Source organism: Monodon monoceros, unplaced genomic scaffold (genome assembly GCF_005190385.1).
Source record: "Monodon monoceros isolate NGI ecotype Baffin Bay Population unplaced genomic scaffold, NGI_Narwhal_1 Super_Scaffold_6, whole genome shotgun sequence".
Taxonomy (NCBI): Eukaryota; Metazoa; Chordata; class Mammalia; order Artiodactyla; family Monodontidae; genus Monodon; species Monodon monoceros.
This window is the reverse complement of record NW_021703783.1, coordinates 97,364,062-97,378,871: the sequence shown is the minus strand read 5'-3', so window position 1 is coordinate 97,378,871 and position 14,810 is coordinate 97,364,062. Positions and strand designations below refer to the sequence as shown.

The following is a 14,810-nucleotide window of genomic DNA, read 5'->3' as shown; positions in this document are numbered from 1 at the left end:
GAGGCGTGCGGCTTGCGGGAGAGCCGGCCGAGGCATCGGAACTCACTGGATGTTTCGTGTTGAAATAGTTCCTTTAGCCAAAGTGATCGGGGGGATAAGATAACTTTTTCCTCGGCTGTAAATGATAAAACCTGGAAAGAGCACAATGAAAATACAAAGAGTCTAGTGGCTGGGATGGGGACGGTGGTGGGGAGGCTCGGACAAGCTGCCTCACCGTTCACAGCATTGGCATCTCATCGTAAAACGGGGATGGTAGCTGCATCTGGCTGCAGGGGGCCGGGGGAGGTCTGGTGAGTCAGTGCAGAGAAAGCACCAGCCCGGAGTGGGATCCGGGTGGGCTTGCAGCTCATGTGGACACGGTGGGTGCTCGATGGACCACTCAGCCGATTTCTCTTTTCATGGACTCGCTCAGGTGTCCATCCATAGTTGCTGGGCAGCTCAGGCCAACAGTAAGGCCTGGTTGTGAATGTCAGGCAGCTGTCAACGTGTTCCCAGGTCTGAGGGAAGAGCAGTGTTGGCTTCGTGGCTATGGCACCTGCTGGCCCTGGGCCAGCCGAGGGGTTCATTCACAGTTCAGCTTTCAGGCTTGGCGGGTCCTTCTCTGTTCCCTAGGAAACGCGGTCCGGCACTGCAGCGGGGAGAAGGGCTGGCTGCCCCCAGAGCTCTTTAACTGCACCACCGTCTCCTTCGTGGACCTCAAAGCCATGGTAGGCTGCACCCTGGGGACATGCAGGAAGAGGGTGGGTTTCCAGGCTGCCGGGTCATGCTGGTCCCAGGCTGGGCGGGGCCCGGAGACAGCACATCTGTTTGGGGCACCGCGGCAGCCATCTCCTCTTCCCTTTCCAGATCCCACCCTGCGTCTGGTTCTGCAGACTCAGAGTCCCCACGTCCGAGCCCCCCGCCTTGCCATCCGCCCATGACTCACGGTGTCATACTCTCTCCCTTCTTCCACCTGGTGTCTTTTTCCAAGTGCTTTTTAGTCTGACAGACCCTCCTTTTTTGTGCCATGGCCATCAGCCCAAGTTCATTTTGGGGCTTGGGGATTTTTAAAGTTCCTTTATGACAAGGGTATTTCTACTGGAAAGTAGTGGATTCTGAGTCAGGGGAAGGGCCCAGGGCCGACCTGGTGCTTGCTCCCCGACCCAGAACGAGAAGCTGAGCCGGAACGAGACGCGGATGGACGGTGACCGGTCCCTGTGGCTGGCCCGGGCGCTACGCAACGCCACGCGGCACACGGACGCGCTCTTTGGCAACGACGTGCGGACGGCCTACCAGCTGCTGGGCCGCGTCCTGCTGCATGAGAGCAGCCAGCAGGGCTTCGAGCTGGCGGCCACGCGGGATGCCGACTTCCACGAGGTAGGAAGGCGGCGGGCAGAGAGCCCCACACGTCCAGGGGTGAGCTGGACCAGGGGCCCTGGCTCGGTCGTGGAAGGTCATCTGGCCCAGTGTCCTCAGGGCAAGACTGCCCTTTTCAGACGTGAGCCCAGGCCAGTTCAGTGACCAGCAAAAGGGTTTCCAAGTGTTAGGAGCGTCTTGGCAAAGGGACGGGCCTGATGGTGACGACAGCGGTGCCGCTGTCAGCTGACCACTGCGTGCGCGCCAGTGTCCTGGGGGCTACAGGGATCGGCCCACTTATGCCCACACACATCCTGTATGAAGCTCAGCTGTCGCCCTGCTTTACAATTAAGGAAGCTGAGGCACAGGGAACCAAGGGCACACAACCCATAAGAGTGGGGGCGCCAGGACACCCCCTCTCCAAACTCTGAGGTCCTGCTCTCACACTGCTTGATGCCTCCTGCTGCAGAGATAGTCCTGTTTTGTCTTTAAGTGATCAGCCCCTGAGGTGTGTCTTTAGCATAACTGGCGAGAGGCTCATTCATCCAGTTTATAAGCTGCTCTTGCCGGGGGTGCGGGTGAGGCGTGGCATTGCCTCGTGCTTCCCCTTCACTCCTCTCTAAGGCCTCCCCGTCCACACAGAGCCCCCGGGGACCTCCCCTGTCCGTGCGGAGCCCTCAGGGCCTTGGCAGTGTTCCCGCACCTGTATTTCAGTCCAGGTCTGAGAGTCTAGGCCCAGGGATTTGTTCCCACTTCCGGTTCTTTGCAAACAGAAGCTTTCCGTCCTGGTTTCCACCTGGGTTGTGGCCCCTGAATCCCTGTGACAGCCCGAGTGTCCTCCCCACGCTGCCCCCTGTTCATCTGAGGTGTTCAGGGCGGGAGCGTCACCGAACTGGAACCCGCAGCGTGTCCTCGGCTGCCTTGCTGTGGGCTCAGCGACGGGGCGGCCGTTGCCAGGCCAGGCTCTCCTGGTGGGACTGGGGGTTCCGCTGTAACGGGGCGTCTCCGCACGCCTGCTCCCCTTTGTGTCTCGGGGTGCACACGGTGAAACCTCCTGCAAGGTTTCCCCCGACACGTGTCTCCTGCCTTGGAGCTGAGACCACAGCCTCTCGCGGTTTCTGATCCTGGCCCGGCCTGGTCCTGTGACCTAAAGGCTCTCTGGAGCCTGGGCCCCAGCGTGTCAGCCAGGCCTCCGCCGGCCAGCCGCTCACATGAGCTGAGCGCCGTCTGTCTGTGTGTCTGTCTGACCAGGACGTCGTCCAGGCGGGCAGCGCCCTCCTGGCCCCGGGCACCAGGGCCGCGTGGGAGCAGATCCAGCGGAGCGAGGGGGGCACCGCACAGCTGCTGAGGTGCTTCGAGGCCTATTTCAGCAACGTGGCCCGAAACCTGCGGAGGACCTACCTGCGGCCCTTCGTCATCGTCACCGCCAACATGAGTGAGGCTGTGGGCCTGGCGGGGGGGACGGTGGAACCCCGGGGCCCATCTCAGGTGCAGCCCCCCGCGGCCATCTCTGGGAGAAGGGTCGACGCTGGCAGGATCTTGGTGGTCCTCTTACCTTCAGAACTAGGTGTGGGGCTGCCCGGGGAAGTGGGCTGGAGGGTCTGGCGGCAGGTCCAGCCTCCAGGCTCACCCAGAGGCACAGACCCTGGGAGAGGGCCGGGGACAGGCAGCTGGCACCTGGCGGAGGGGGATCCCCCTCTCTGGGCTGGGAGCCGAGCCACCAGCAGAGCCAACGCTTGTGGACCGAGTCACCCTGAAGGCCCAGGACGTGCTGCTCGGGGGTCAGGGGTTGAACGTCGGCTTCCTTCCTGGGGAGGAAGCCCTGGTGGTGCAGGCCTACCCACCGAGACATAGCAGCAAAGTCCCTGGAGCGGGGGCCCGTCCTACAGGCAGGGGCTGCTGGTTTTCTCCTCCCGTGACTGTTTACTTAGCACCCCCACGGGGGCTCGGGCAGGACCCAGGGATTGCCCCTTCCCAGGGAATTGCCCCTTGAGTTAGCCGATTATCTGTCGCCAGGAGGGCCTGAGCCTTTAACCCAGGTGCGGCAGCATCCCTGGCATGAACTCTCAGGCTCCCAGGGAGGGGCCCTCACTTCCTGACCAGAAGATGTTCGGGCTGGTCTGCACCTCCCAGGCCCACCTGAGCCCAGGATGCCACCTGCCTTGCATTGGGGTGGAGGTGGGCTTGGGAGCCCGTCATCACTGGGGCAGGACAGAAGGGTGAGCGCCCTGCATTCCGGCCTCTGTTCCGAGAGAGGGTCTGGCAGAGCTGGCCTGCAGACTCTCGGGGATGGACAGGACACGGGCGCCTGACGGGCACCTGGTGTAGCTGTTGCCCCCCAGCCCCTTCCAGAGACTTCAGGCAGGTCCCGGCCAAACCTCTGGGCCACCTCTGCCCGCACACCCCTCCAGTGTCCTTCTCTGATGCCCTGTGGTTGGGACCATCGCCCCTGCACTGGGCTGAGAGCTTCCTTCTTGGTTCTCCCTGGGCTCGGGCCACAGGCCAGCCCTGTCCATCCTCCCAGTCCTTGGGGCCAGTGGCCCCTGCCTCCCGTGTTCCAGGGCTCCCACCCACCCTGGTCCTGAGCGCCTCAGGTGGGAGCACAGCCCTTGCCTGTGCAGTGAATTGAGGGCACCCTTTGTATCGGGGGTGTTGGAAAAACGGCTCAGCGGGAAGACCTGGGGGGTCGCCCTGGAGCCTGCAGGGCTGACTGCCAGCAGGGACACAGCTGCAGGGAAAAGACACGCCCGTGGGGGGGGGGCCGGGGGGGCGCCTCCTGAGCTCCCCGAGACCCCCAGTAAGGCACCGGGCTGTGTGACTCAGCAGGAAGTGGAGGTAGGTTCTGTTTAAAGGTGATCGGGGACAGCCGTCCTGGTCGGTTTGAAAACGGCACGGGTCCGGGCAGGCTCTCTGCGGGAGGGCTTGGGAGCCGCGTGTGATGGAGGCGCCTGTCCCCGCAGTTCTCGCCGTCGATGTCTTCGACAAACTGAACTTCACGGGAGCCTGGGTGCCGCAGTTCAAGCACCTGCGGGGTGAGGTTCCCAAAGACCTGGAGTCCTCGGTCTTCTTCTCGGAGGACTTCTTCAAACCACCTGAGAGGAAAGGTAAAGCTGCTAAGACACGACGGCTGCCCTTGGGGGCGGCAGGTGGAGGAGGGCGGGCCTCCGTGGTGCCGCAGGGGGAGTGGGTCCGCTGTCGTCGTAGCGCCACCTGCGCGTGCACATCTGCCCTGCATCCAGCAGCCTGTTTGCTGGCGTCAGACGGAAAGGCAATGGTGGGGTGTTTCTTACAAAAGTTTGGCTAATTTATAAGGTGATGAATGAGTGAACACCTAAATCGTGCGTGAGGTTGTCTTCCTTGTGCAGTGAAAAGCTGCCTCTCCGTGGATGTAAAATTTTTAGACTCCCCGCCCCCCCCACCCCGGCAAAACCAAACCAGAGCCGTCTGTGTGCAGTTCTCCAGTCCTGGGTTAGAACTCTAATACCACACGGCTTAAACATATTGAATTTTCTTAAAGTATTTTTCACAGATCCACTCAAGCTACTGAAAATGTCTGCCCCAAGGTAGGAGCTTGAAGACATAAAATTCTGTTACGGACAGTTAAAAATTTGAAGGGTTTTAGTAAATTCGTTTCGTCAGTTACATGGGTATTATTCAGGCATCTTAAAAACTTCTAAAGAGGGTTTTACACTGATGTAGGATGAAGCTTGACAACTGACCCCATCTTACAAATTGTATTTATTTGGGATTGATTTGGGTTTTCAACATTCAGCGGTGTGTTTTGTTCATAGTTATCCTCAGAATAGCGACACACAGTCATCACCCCTTTATCTGTGGTTTCTGAGTTTTCAGTTACCCAAGGTCAACCATGGTCTGGAAAATTCCAGAAATAAACAGTTCATGTTTTAAATTGCATGCAGTTCTGAGTAGCTCCTTGCAAACTTACTCCATCCCACCTGGGGTGTGAGTCGTCCCTTTGTTCAGCGTATTGGTCACTTAGGTGATCAGATCGACTGTCCAAAGTATCACAGGGCTCGTGTTCAGGTGACCCTTATCTACCGAACATTACAACCTCAGAGTAAAACTACTGATGTTGGCAAGTCAGCTGTGCCTAAGGGAAGCCACGAAGCGCTTCCTGTGAGTGAAAGGGCGAAAATTCTCGACTTAGTAAGGAAGGAAAAATCATCCGCTGGGGTTGCTGAGATCCACAGTAAGAACAAATCTTCTGTCTGTGAAATTGTGAGGAAGGAAAAAGAAATACATGCTAGTTTGCCATTGTACCTAAAACTAAAAGTTACAGCCACAGTGCATGATACGTGCTTAGTTAAGATGGGGAAGGCATTAAGTTTGTACAATAAGGTATCTTGAAAGAAAGAGAAAGAGACCACATTCACATAACTTTTAATACAGTGTGTAGTTGTAATTGTTCTGTTTTATTATTGGTTATTGTTGTTTTCTTAATGTGCCTAATTTACAAATTTAGCCTTATCATAGGTGTATGTGTAGGAGAAAGTGTAAAATCTATAATAGTGTTTGTAATACCTGCAGTTTCAGGCATCTAGTGGGGGTCAGCCCTGGGGCTTGGCTCCGAGCCTCTGCCCACCTCTCACCCGCCCCCTCGGGCTTCGCCAGGCTTACGTCCTCCTTCCTCAGACACTGACCTTCTCCCCTTGGCCCAGATCCCTTCTTTGCCCTGACTCCCTCCTAGGCAGGCTCTCCAGCCCTTGGCCCAGGCAGCATGTGTGCATGTTGCCTGTTCTACTGAGGTGAGGTACCCCCGGATGCTTTGCCCAAGGGGGGCCTCCGGTACCCACTTGCTGGCTGACTGGTTAGCTGGAGACACGATGGGCCAGTCGAGTCGTGGAAGAAACTGGGGCTTTAGACCCATCGATGTGTCTGGGGCCAGGAGCAGACACGGGGAAGGGGTGTGTGTGCTCTGGGGTCACGGTCGTGACACGCTCCCGAGAGGCCACCCCGCTGCGGGGTGCTGTCTGGTGTCCCCGCCGCAGCCTCTCACTTGATGCCCCCGGGAGGTGACAGCCCTGCTGGAGGAGGGGGCCTGGAGCCCGGCCCAGGGCGACTGAACGGAGGCAGTGGAGCCAGGCGGTGGGAGGCTGAGGGAGCACCGAGTCAGCGTCCTATGGGGCCCCGCTTTGTGGGACTTCACGGGAGGGGGGGCGGGTAGACGCGCTTGCTGCTGAAGGTGATAACGTTGGCGCGTCAAGTCCGAGCCCTCGACAGGGAGGCGTCTGTCTCACGTCGGGGTGGGGGCCTGGGAGGGTCACCCAGCCTGGGGGAGCATCGGGCCCTCCACTCAGGAAGCCCACAGCCTGCACTGCCCTCGCCCAGAGGAAGAGCCGGAACAGCCCAGTTAGGTGACTGGCCAGACAGAGCAGGAGAGGGGGTGGTGACTTCACGCACCTGCCGAAAAGCTCTCAGCCAGACCCTGGAAAAGAGCAACCCTAGCGGCAGTTGGAGCCTCCTGCCTCCCTGCTGACCCCAAAGCCAGAGTGTCGACCAGCCTGCGTCACTAACCAGCCTGAGTGAGGCTAGGCGGTGTTGCTAACCAGCCTGAATGTAGCTCATCAGGGTTGTTAACCAGCCTGAGTGTGGCTAACCAGTATTGTTAACCAGTCTGAGTGTGGCTAGCCGGTGCTGTTAACCAGGCGGAGTGTGGCTAGCCGGTATTGTTAACCAGGTGGAGTGTGGCTAACTGGTGCTGTTAACCAGCCTGAGTGTGGCTAGTTGGTGCTGTTAACCAGCCACTGACCAGCACGGCCCTGAGCAGGGTCAGAAGGGCCTGAAAGGTGTGTGGCGTCCCCATCACGGGGGCAGAGGGGAGACCCTCCCCCACTGCACCTCTAGCCCCCACCCCCTGCTCTGCTCCTGTCCTCCCCTCCCCCAGACGTGTCGCCCCTCCCAGAACCCGACCCTCAGGGCTCCACCGCCCGCCCCTCTGGAGCCTGTGCTCTGCGCAGTGCGTACTGGGCGGTGGATGTTTCCGGAGACAACTCCTGGACCAGGCACAGCCGGGGCACTTTGTGGACTGTGGAAAATGTGGGTGACTGTGGCTGCTTTCTACAAAGTCAGTCTCCAGGTTCCCCACATAATTGGAATCTACATTATTTGACCAGCTTCTCTCACCGAGCATCGTGTCCTCAAAGTTCATCCACGTTGTAGCCTGTGCCAGAACCTCCTTCCTTTCTAAGCCTAAGTGACATCTCCTTATATGGATGGGACCGCGTGTTGCTCATCCAACATCCGTTGACGGACACTTGCACTGCTTACACCTTCTGGCTGTTGTGAATCGCGCTTGCTGTGAGCGTGGGTGTGCAAGCGTCTGTCGAGTCCCTGCTTTCAGCTTTTTGGGGTGCACACCCAGAAGTGGAGTTGCAGGGTCCTGTGGTGGTTCTGTGTTTGATCTTTTGAGAAACCTCCTACTGTTTCCCATGGAACATCTATTGATTTCAGGAGGCACTGGCTCAAGTAGAAGGCGATTTGGTGGGAACACAGGCGTCCAGCCCCCTTCCTCACGCTGTGCTTACGTTGCAGAGGGCCCCACGGTGAGGCCGGCCGGTCGCAGGGCCGCCCCCCGGACGGCACGCCCGCAGCCCAGCGCCGAGATGGAGGCCCCATTCAAGAGGCGGAAGAGACACCCCGAGGAGCCTGGCCAGTTCGCCATCGCCCTGGTCATCATCTACCGGGCCCTGGGGCAGCTCCTGCCCGAGCGCTATGACCCGGACCGCCGCAGCCTCAGGTGGGCCTGGCTCCAGGAGCTCGGGGGGGGGGGGGGCAGTTTCCAGAGGGTTCCGAGGCTTCCATAAGTCAGAATCTCAACCACCGGAACATCTGTACAAGCACACTACACAGTGACCCCGGCCCACGGCCAGAGACCACTGCCCTGTGATCTCCCCGGGACAGAGGTTTGGGGTCTGCCTAGTGTTGCTGCCAGGAGCGCCCCTCCCCAGCACACACCCCAGGCTCAGCAGTGTAATTCCTGCTCGGGGCATCCGTCCCCGCACACCTGCCTGCCACCGGCTGTTGGCGGCCCCAGTACCTAGGGCAGCTCAGTAAATACCGGCTAAAGCAGCCAATGCCACCGAAGGGCTTCGAGGCCTGAGCAGAGGCGGAGCACAGAGGCTTCACTTTTCAACCTTAGAGTCACTTCCAGCTCCTGCCTGGCTCTGTGGTCTCCATATGCATCCTTCCCAGTGGCTGGATGAGAGGCCTCTCTGAGCCGTCACCACTGCACCAGCTTCCTTTCACTGGGCATTCCCAGCGTTCCAGGGATTTGCTGTTCTCCACGGTGGGGCCTTGACGTCTTCTCGCACATACCTTATCTTCATTTTCAATTTCCAAAGTCTGCCTTTGTCCCAGAGGTGACCCTGTGCTTGCCCGTTGGTGATTAAACCTTTACCAAGGCCTCACCACCCCTCCCTTAGCCACGCCTTCCCAAGGGCTGAGGCCGCGGCTCCGAGCTCGTGCGCCTGATTCGGTCCCTCCTGGAGAGACCTCTGCGCTGTGTCCCCATCAGGGCTGCACACGGGTTTGTGCCTGTGCCCTGGCTTCTCCCCTGCAGGCTGCCTAACCGGCCCGTCATCAACACACCCGTGGTGAGCGCGGTGGTGTACAGCGAGGGGGCCCCGCTGCCCAGCCCCCTGGAGAGGCCCGTCCTGGTGGAGTACACCCTCCTGGAGACCGAGGAGCGCACCAAGCCGGTCTGCGTGTCCTGGAATCACTCCATCACGTACGGGTGATGCCCCTCCCTGCCCTGGAACGCTGCATTTCCTTGGGGGGCTTTGCTGAGGCCAGGTGTGCCTGCGCACAGGTCCCCAGCGCTCCGTTGGCAGAGCGCTTTGGGAGTTTTTCTGTGGCCCATTGCTTCCCTTCCAGCCCCTCCTGGGGGTGTCTGAGTCCCCCATAAGCCCACAGTTACATACATGCACACAGGCATGTACACATATGCACACCTGGAAACACAAACATACACGTGTGCACGTGCAGCCAGCTATGACCGTGCACACGTGTGTACACGAATGCACACAGACACATCTGGAAGCACAGGCGTGCACGACGTTCACACATAGGGTCACACACACGTGTGCACACACATGCACAGGCACACATGGAGATCCCTCGAGAAGGCCAGCATGGAGACGGGGCCCCTCGCCTGCGGGACTCCGGCCATCCCATCCACCACCAAAAAAGGCCGGGGTTTGTTCTGGACACACACGGGGGCGGGACTCAGACTGGGCCCAGGGTCCTCCCACCGACAGCGGGAAATCCCTGATGTGTATAGGGGAGTCCCTGTACCAGGGGAAGGTCCCTGACCTCAGCCATCCCGCCCTGGAGACCCACATGGCAGCTGCTGGGTCTGGTTTGACCCCTCAGAGGCCCTGCTCAGATCAGCAGCATCCATCTGCCTCCCACCCCCGCCCCTGATGCTTGCAGCCAGGACGGAGTTTTGTGCTCACTCCATGCAGCCCAAACATTCCCCCAAACTGCGGTTCCACTAGGTGGGTCGGGTCACTGCCGCGGGGGCCTCTGCTGGGCGCCCACGCTGGGAAGCAGGTTTGGATCAGCAGGCACCACGCGCCACTCTCTCCCTCCTCCTGTAGTTTCCAAATTCCAGTTAATGAGCAACAAGCATAGCGCCTGGAGGGCAATAGACGCTTGGCTTCCGAAAGAGAATGCAGGGTCCACTTTCACGACGAGGCTGGTGTTGAGGTCTGTCTGGCACGCGTTAGGCTCGGCTGTCTCTCATGGTCGGTTGATTGAACCCCAGCAATTAGCCAGCCGGGGCTCTAATTATCCTCTCTGCTTTGCACTGCATCTGCCATCCCAGACCTTAAAGTTCTTGGCAAACGTGTGTTAGCCTTCACGTCCCATTTTATAGATGAGTACCCTAGGGATCAGAGAAGCTACTTGACTCTCCCAGAGTCAGGGAGGGCAGGGCTCTGTCTGAGGCCGAGACACACCTGTAGCAGCCTGTCACTTGGGGCTTCCCGTCAGTAAAACGGGGTAATGATGGGGCCCTGCTTCCAGGCAGTTGCCATAAAACGTTGTGCAATATGAAGATGAAAGTATAAAACGGATGTGAGATGTTTCTTCTTAAATCATCGAGCCTCAAAAGGAGACCAAAGCACACAGTGGCTATTTTAACAGCTGACTAATGTCTCCGGCAAAGGGGCCTGCGACATCCCGTTGAAGTTTTACTGCTGAACGATGCATGAACGTGAACGGTAGAGGGTGCTCATCAGAGGCCCCCACCGGCCTGGAAAGGGGAGGGAGAGGGGTCACGCGGCCCCGGGGGCCGCCGGGGCTGTGGTCCTCACAGCGATGACAGTGGCACTTGGCTGGGGCACAGCGAAGATGTTGCTTGGGCTCCAGTGGGGGCGGGAGGGCCCCAGAGACCCATTCACCCTGCTTTTCTCTGCAGCATCGGTGGGACTGGAGGGTGGTCGGCCAAGGGCTGTGAGCTGCTGTCCCGAAACCGGACCCACGTCACCTGCCAGTGCAGCCACGCGACTAGCTCGGCCGTGCTCATGGACGTCTCCCGGCGTGAGGTGGGCACCGACCCCAGGGCAACCCCTGCCCAGCTGGCAAGTGTGTCCTGGCGCCCAAGCCCGCTCTTCTGTGAGCTGCGTCTTTCCTGCTAAGGGCTTTGAACAAACTGAAGCCACAATTAAAAACTGTGCTCCAGGAGGACTGGCCAGAATCTGTTAGGATTTCCGTAACAGAACCCCCTTAGAAGAGTTTTCAAAGAGCCCAGGTTGTAAATTAGAAACGGTTCTGGCAGTCCAGAACCTCAGAGGGGAAACCCCTGGAATGTACACCTCACTTCAAAACAGGGTTCTCAGCAGTCTGTTAGGTGATGCTGTTTCTGCTGCGCTTTGAATTTTAAGGAAGAAAAGGGACGGCTGGCGGGAACAAAGGGAGTGTCTCTCTTAAGTGCCGCACACACTGGCCCCAAAGGACAAAGGAGGCTCGGTCAGGAGCCCTGAGCGACAGCGGGACGGCTCGTGTTTAACCTCCAGTGTTTTCGGTGGCCTCTGTGGGCCTCCAAGGAGGCAGGGGGGCCCAAGCAGGGCAGGCTCAGCCTGGCAGGGTTGTGTCCTGATGTCAAGGAGCCACACCGAGGCCTGGGAGACCTCACCCTGTTTTCAGGCTGGGATGTGTCCCGGGCGGCCACACCATCATCCCTCCCAGGACTTCCCGGTATGCAGTGGCCCAAGTTTCTGTCACATTCTTGGGAGGGTGAGTCAGCCACAAGTTGTTGCTGATGGGTGTCAGGGTGACAAGAGCCGAGAGTGTGCTGGGAGCCCAAGACAGAAAGCTCCCTTGGGCAGGGGCTCCAGGTCCCAGCCTGAACGGGTTAATTATTAGTGGTCTTTGTCAGTGGAGGGGCGGATTTGGGGGTCCTCTCATGGCCAGGAAGCTGGGCAGCACCAGGAGGGGACTCTCAGGCAAAGGAAGCAGAAGTTCAGGTAGAAGAAATTAAACCAGAGCAGGAATCAGGGCTCCCACGCCCCAGGGGCCTCAAAACCAGAGGCCTCTAAATAGCGCCCCAGCCTCGGGGAGTAAGTGCGGCTGCAGCTCCCAGCCTCTCTGAGATCCCTGAGCACTCAGTCCCCCCACCCATCCCACTCAGGCCTGGCTCCCCGAGTTCCCCGGGCAGCCCCGGCTCACAGCTCTGTGCAAGTTCAGAACGGTGCTTTCTGGAAGTTACCAGAGAACTGGAGCTGCCTGCTCCCCAAATGCCGAACCTCCGTCGGGTGCCAGGTCCTGGACGAGTGTCCTATTTTGCAAAAAAAAGCACAGGAGACAGCTGTGGTTTCCTGCAGCTGTGGCATCTCTGCCTTTTGTGTGAACTGAGGCTCTGTTTGAAGGTCTCTCTGCTCAGAATTTGGGTGGACAGGCCCCACACCTGCCGGACAGCAGGAGTTAGGCGTGAGGTTTTTTGTTTTTCAGTTTTTTTTTTCTTGTGGCAAAATACACGTAACAGAAAAGTCACCATCTCAGCCGTGTTTCAGTGTACAGGTCAGGGGCATTGTGGTACGTCCACGGTGTTTGCAGCCGTCACCACCGACCTCCCCAGAACTTTATCACCCGAAACCGTTCACTTGGTTTTTGCTCTCGGTTTTTGCACCCCCCTGAGAGCCACGTTGTAGTCACGCAGGTTTCTGCCCGCAGTAATAATATGTTAATGTCTTGATTGTGCAAAAGCTCCATCCGAGCCGTGGCCCTTACGTGTTCTCCCGCCTCTAACCAACCCGCCCGCAGCACGGAGAGGTCCTGCCCCTGAAGATCGTCACCTACGCCGCCGTGTCCTTGTCGCTGGCCGCCCTGCTGGCGGCCTTCGTGCTCCTGGCGCTGGTGCAGACGCTCCGCTCCAACCTGCACGGCATCCACAAGAACCTCATCGGGGCGCTCTTCTTCTCCCAGCTGGTCTTCGTCATCGGGATCGCCCAGACAGAAAACCCGGTGAGTCCCGGCCCCTCCCCTCCCTCCACGGCCGCCCGTGTGGCCCCGTGGGCGCACACGCTGTCCGACCTTCCGCCGAGGCCGGAGGAGTCGTCCGGGCGGAGTGTCTGTTGCTGGTTCCGTCCGGCGGGTGCAGCTGGGAGTCGGGTGGGAAGTTGGGAACCCAGGCCAAGCCTGTGGGCTCACTGCTTTGTGCCTGGTGGGAATCTCCCTCCAAGGGCATCCTCGGGAGCCGGGGGCTCCATACGCCTCAACTCTTACTTTCCTGACCCAGGCGCTAGCGATTTCATCAGAAATTACATTTGTGAAACCCAAGAGTCCTGGGAGCTGTCACTTGAGCCTGAAGCTGCCCCTGTCGCGCAGCGTCTCCCAGGCCTGCACTTGCTGGGGAGTCATGGCCACGTTTTCTGTGAAAGCCCAGGTGTTTCCCCAGAGGGGGAGAGAGAAGTCTAGGACAGGCCCAGAACTCAGGGACGTGTTGGTGGCCGCGGGTCGGCAGGGTTGACGAGAGAAGGGAGCTTGAGACTCGTGGAGGAGAGGATGGGGTTACATACGGAGTGTCTTTTGCTCAAGCCATCCCAGGGCACGTGGGCTCCTGGGGTATCACGTGGGCTCGTGGGGTGTTATACAGGCTTCTGGAAGTTATCGTTAGGTGATTAGATTATATAGCCGATACGATGACCTCACAGAAAAAATCCGAACCAATCTACAGACGCGTTACAAGAAATAATTAAAGAGTTTAGCAAGGTGCGCGGCTATCAGAGGAGATCGATGTATATCATCAATTGCGTTCCTGCCCACCAGCCACCGTGTGTTTAAAATGTAACTTACGAAGGAGTGGCTGGAAACGACTGCAGCAGAGACCCCCAGAGGCTGAAGTAGTTTGGCTTTGAAGGAGGAGGGGATGAGGCTCTGGTTGAAGCCAGAGCGGGGGTGGGGTGGGGCTAGGGTTAAGCCGGAGGCGCCTGTAGGATGGGAGAGATCTGAGCCCTAGTGATTCCAGGGGGAGGGGGGAGGAGGGAGAAGGGGTGGCTGGTGGCTGGGGCGAGGTCCCCGGGGGGGTGGGACAGGGATCGGCCCTGGAGGGGGAGACGGCGGCACGGCCAAGATCACTGGGGAGAGAAAAGCAGGAGGAAGGAGGGAGGTTTGTGGCTTGGTCCCCAGCTGGTTGCAAGTGGTTTTTCATTTTTACAAAAGGGGTTTTCAGAATACAAGGGTCACAGCGCGTTGATGGGGGTGAGGGCAGTATAGGCTCTGTGCACAAGGCTTTACATGCACCTTCTGGCTCGTTAAAACATCCCTGGGGCCCCGGGAGGTGGCAGCATCCCTGCTCACAGGTGAGGAACCCGGGGCCAGCAAGACTGAGTGACCTGGCCCAGGGCAGACAGTTCACTGTGTGTGTGTGAGTTCGTTGTTCATCGCTAGATGGTGACCCTGACGGCCCTGGGGAGATGTGAGGCCAGCTGACCACATCACATGTGCATATGTAGTGACTCCAGGAAGTTCCCAGGTTACTACTCTCACCTAATGCTGATCTCTCCACGGTGAGGGGTGTGCCCTTACTTTCTCAGTGGACTGTTCCAGCTGCCGCGTGCTGTTAGCTGACATTTCTTCATTCCTCACGCGGTGAGGACTATTGATCGTCACTGTATTAAATCTACCAAAGACCCAGACCCTAGAAGCACTCTCATCTCTGCCCAGACGCAGACTCGGATGGTGGTACAGGGGTGTCAGGTACCAGAATGGCCCCCTGGTGGCTGGTGGGGGAGCTGTGCCTGGCCAGAGAAGGGCTGAGCAGGACCGGCCATTCACCGTCCAGCGGGAGGAGCCGGGATCGGAAGGGGACAGGTCGGGGGTCTGGTCATCCAGAGCTTGACGGCTGGCCAAGCAGCGCCATCTGTGTTTTGCAGGCAGCGTTGTTCCATGGAGAGCCGTGACAGGGTCTGCATTTTAGGAAGAGGACCCTGGCGACAGGGAAGATGGGTCGGAAG

At 58.9% G+C, this 14,810-nt stretch overlaps 1 protein-coding gene across 2 annotated transcripts in view; it reads left to right on the top strand.

Annotated features, from left to right (window-relative positions):
* CELSR1 (cadherin EGF LAG seven-pass G-type receptor 1) overlaps positions 1-14,810 on the top strand; it is a 151,112-nt gene that overhangs the window by 117,974 nt on the left and 18,328 nt on the right. For both annotated transcript variants that reach the window (XM_029204612.1, XM_029204611.1), the window contains exons 17-24: positions 613-707; positions 1,147-1,356; positions 2,587-2,770; positions 4,296-4,439; positions 7,888-8,092; positions 8,915-9,082; positions 10,775-10,901; positions 12,619-12,819. In XM_029204612.1, the coding sequence (XP_029060445.1) occupies positions 613-707; positions 1,147-1,356; positions 2,587-2,770; positions 4,296-4,439; positions 7,888-8,092; positions 8,915-9,082; positions 10,775-10,901; positions 12,619-12,819 (1,334 nt within the window). The remainder of the gene's footprint in view (positions 1-612; positions 708-1,146; positions 1,357-2,586; positions 2,771-4,295; positions 4,440-7,887; positions 8,093-8,914; positions 9,083-10,774; positions 10,902-12,618; positions 12,820-14,810) is intronic.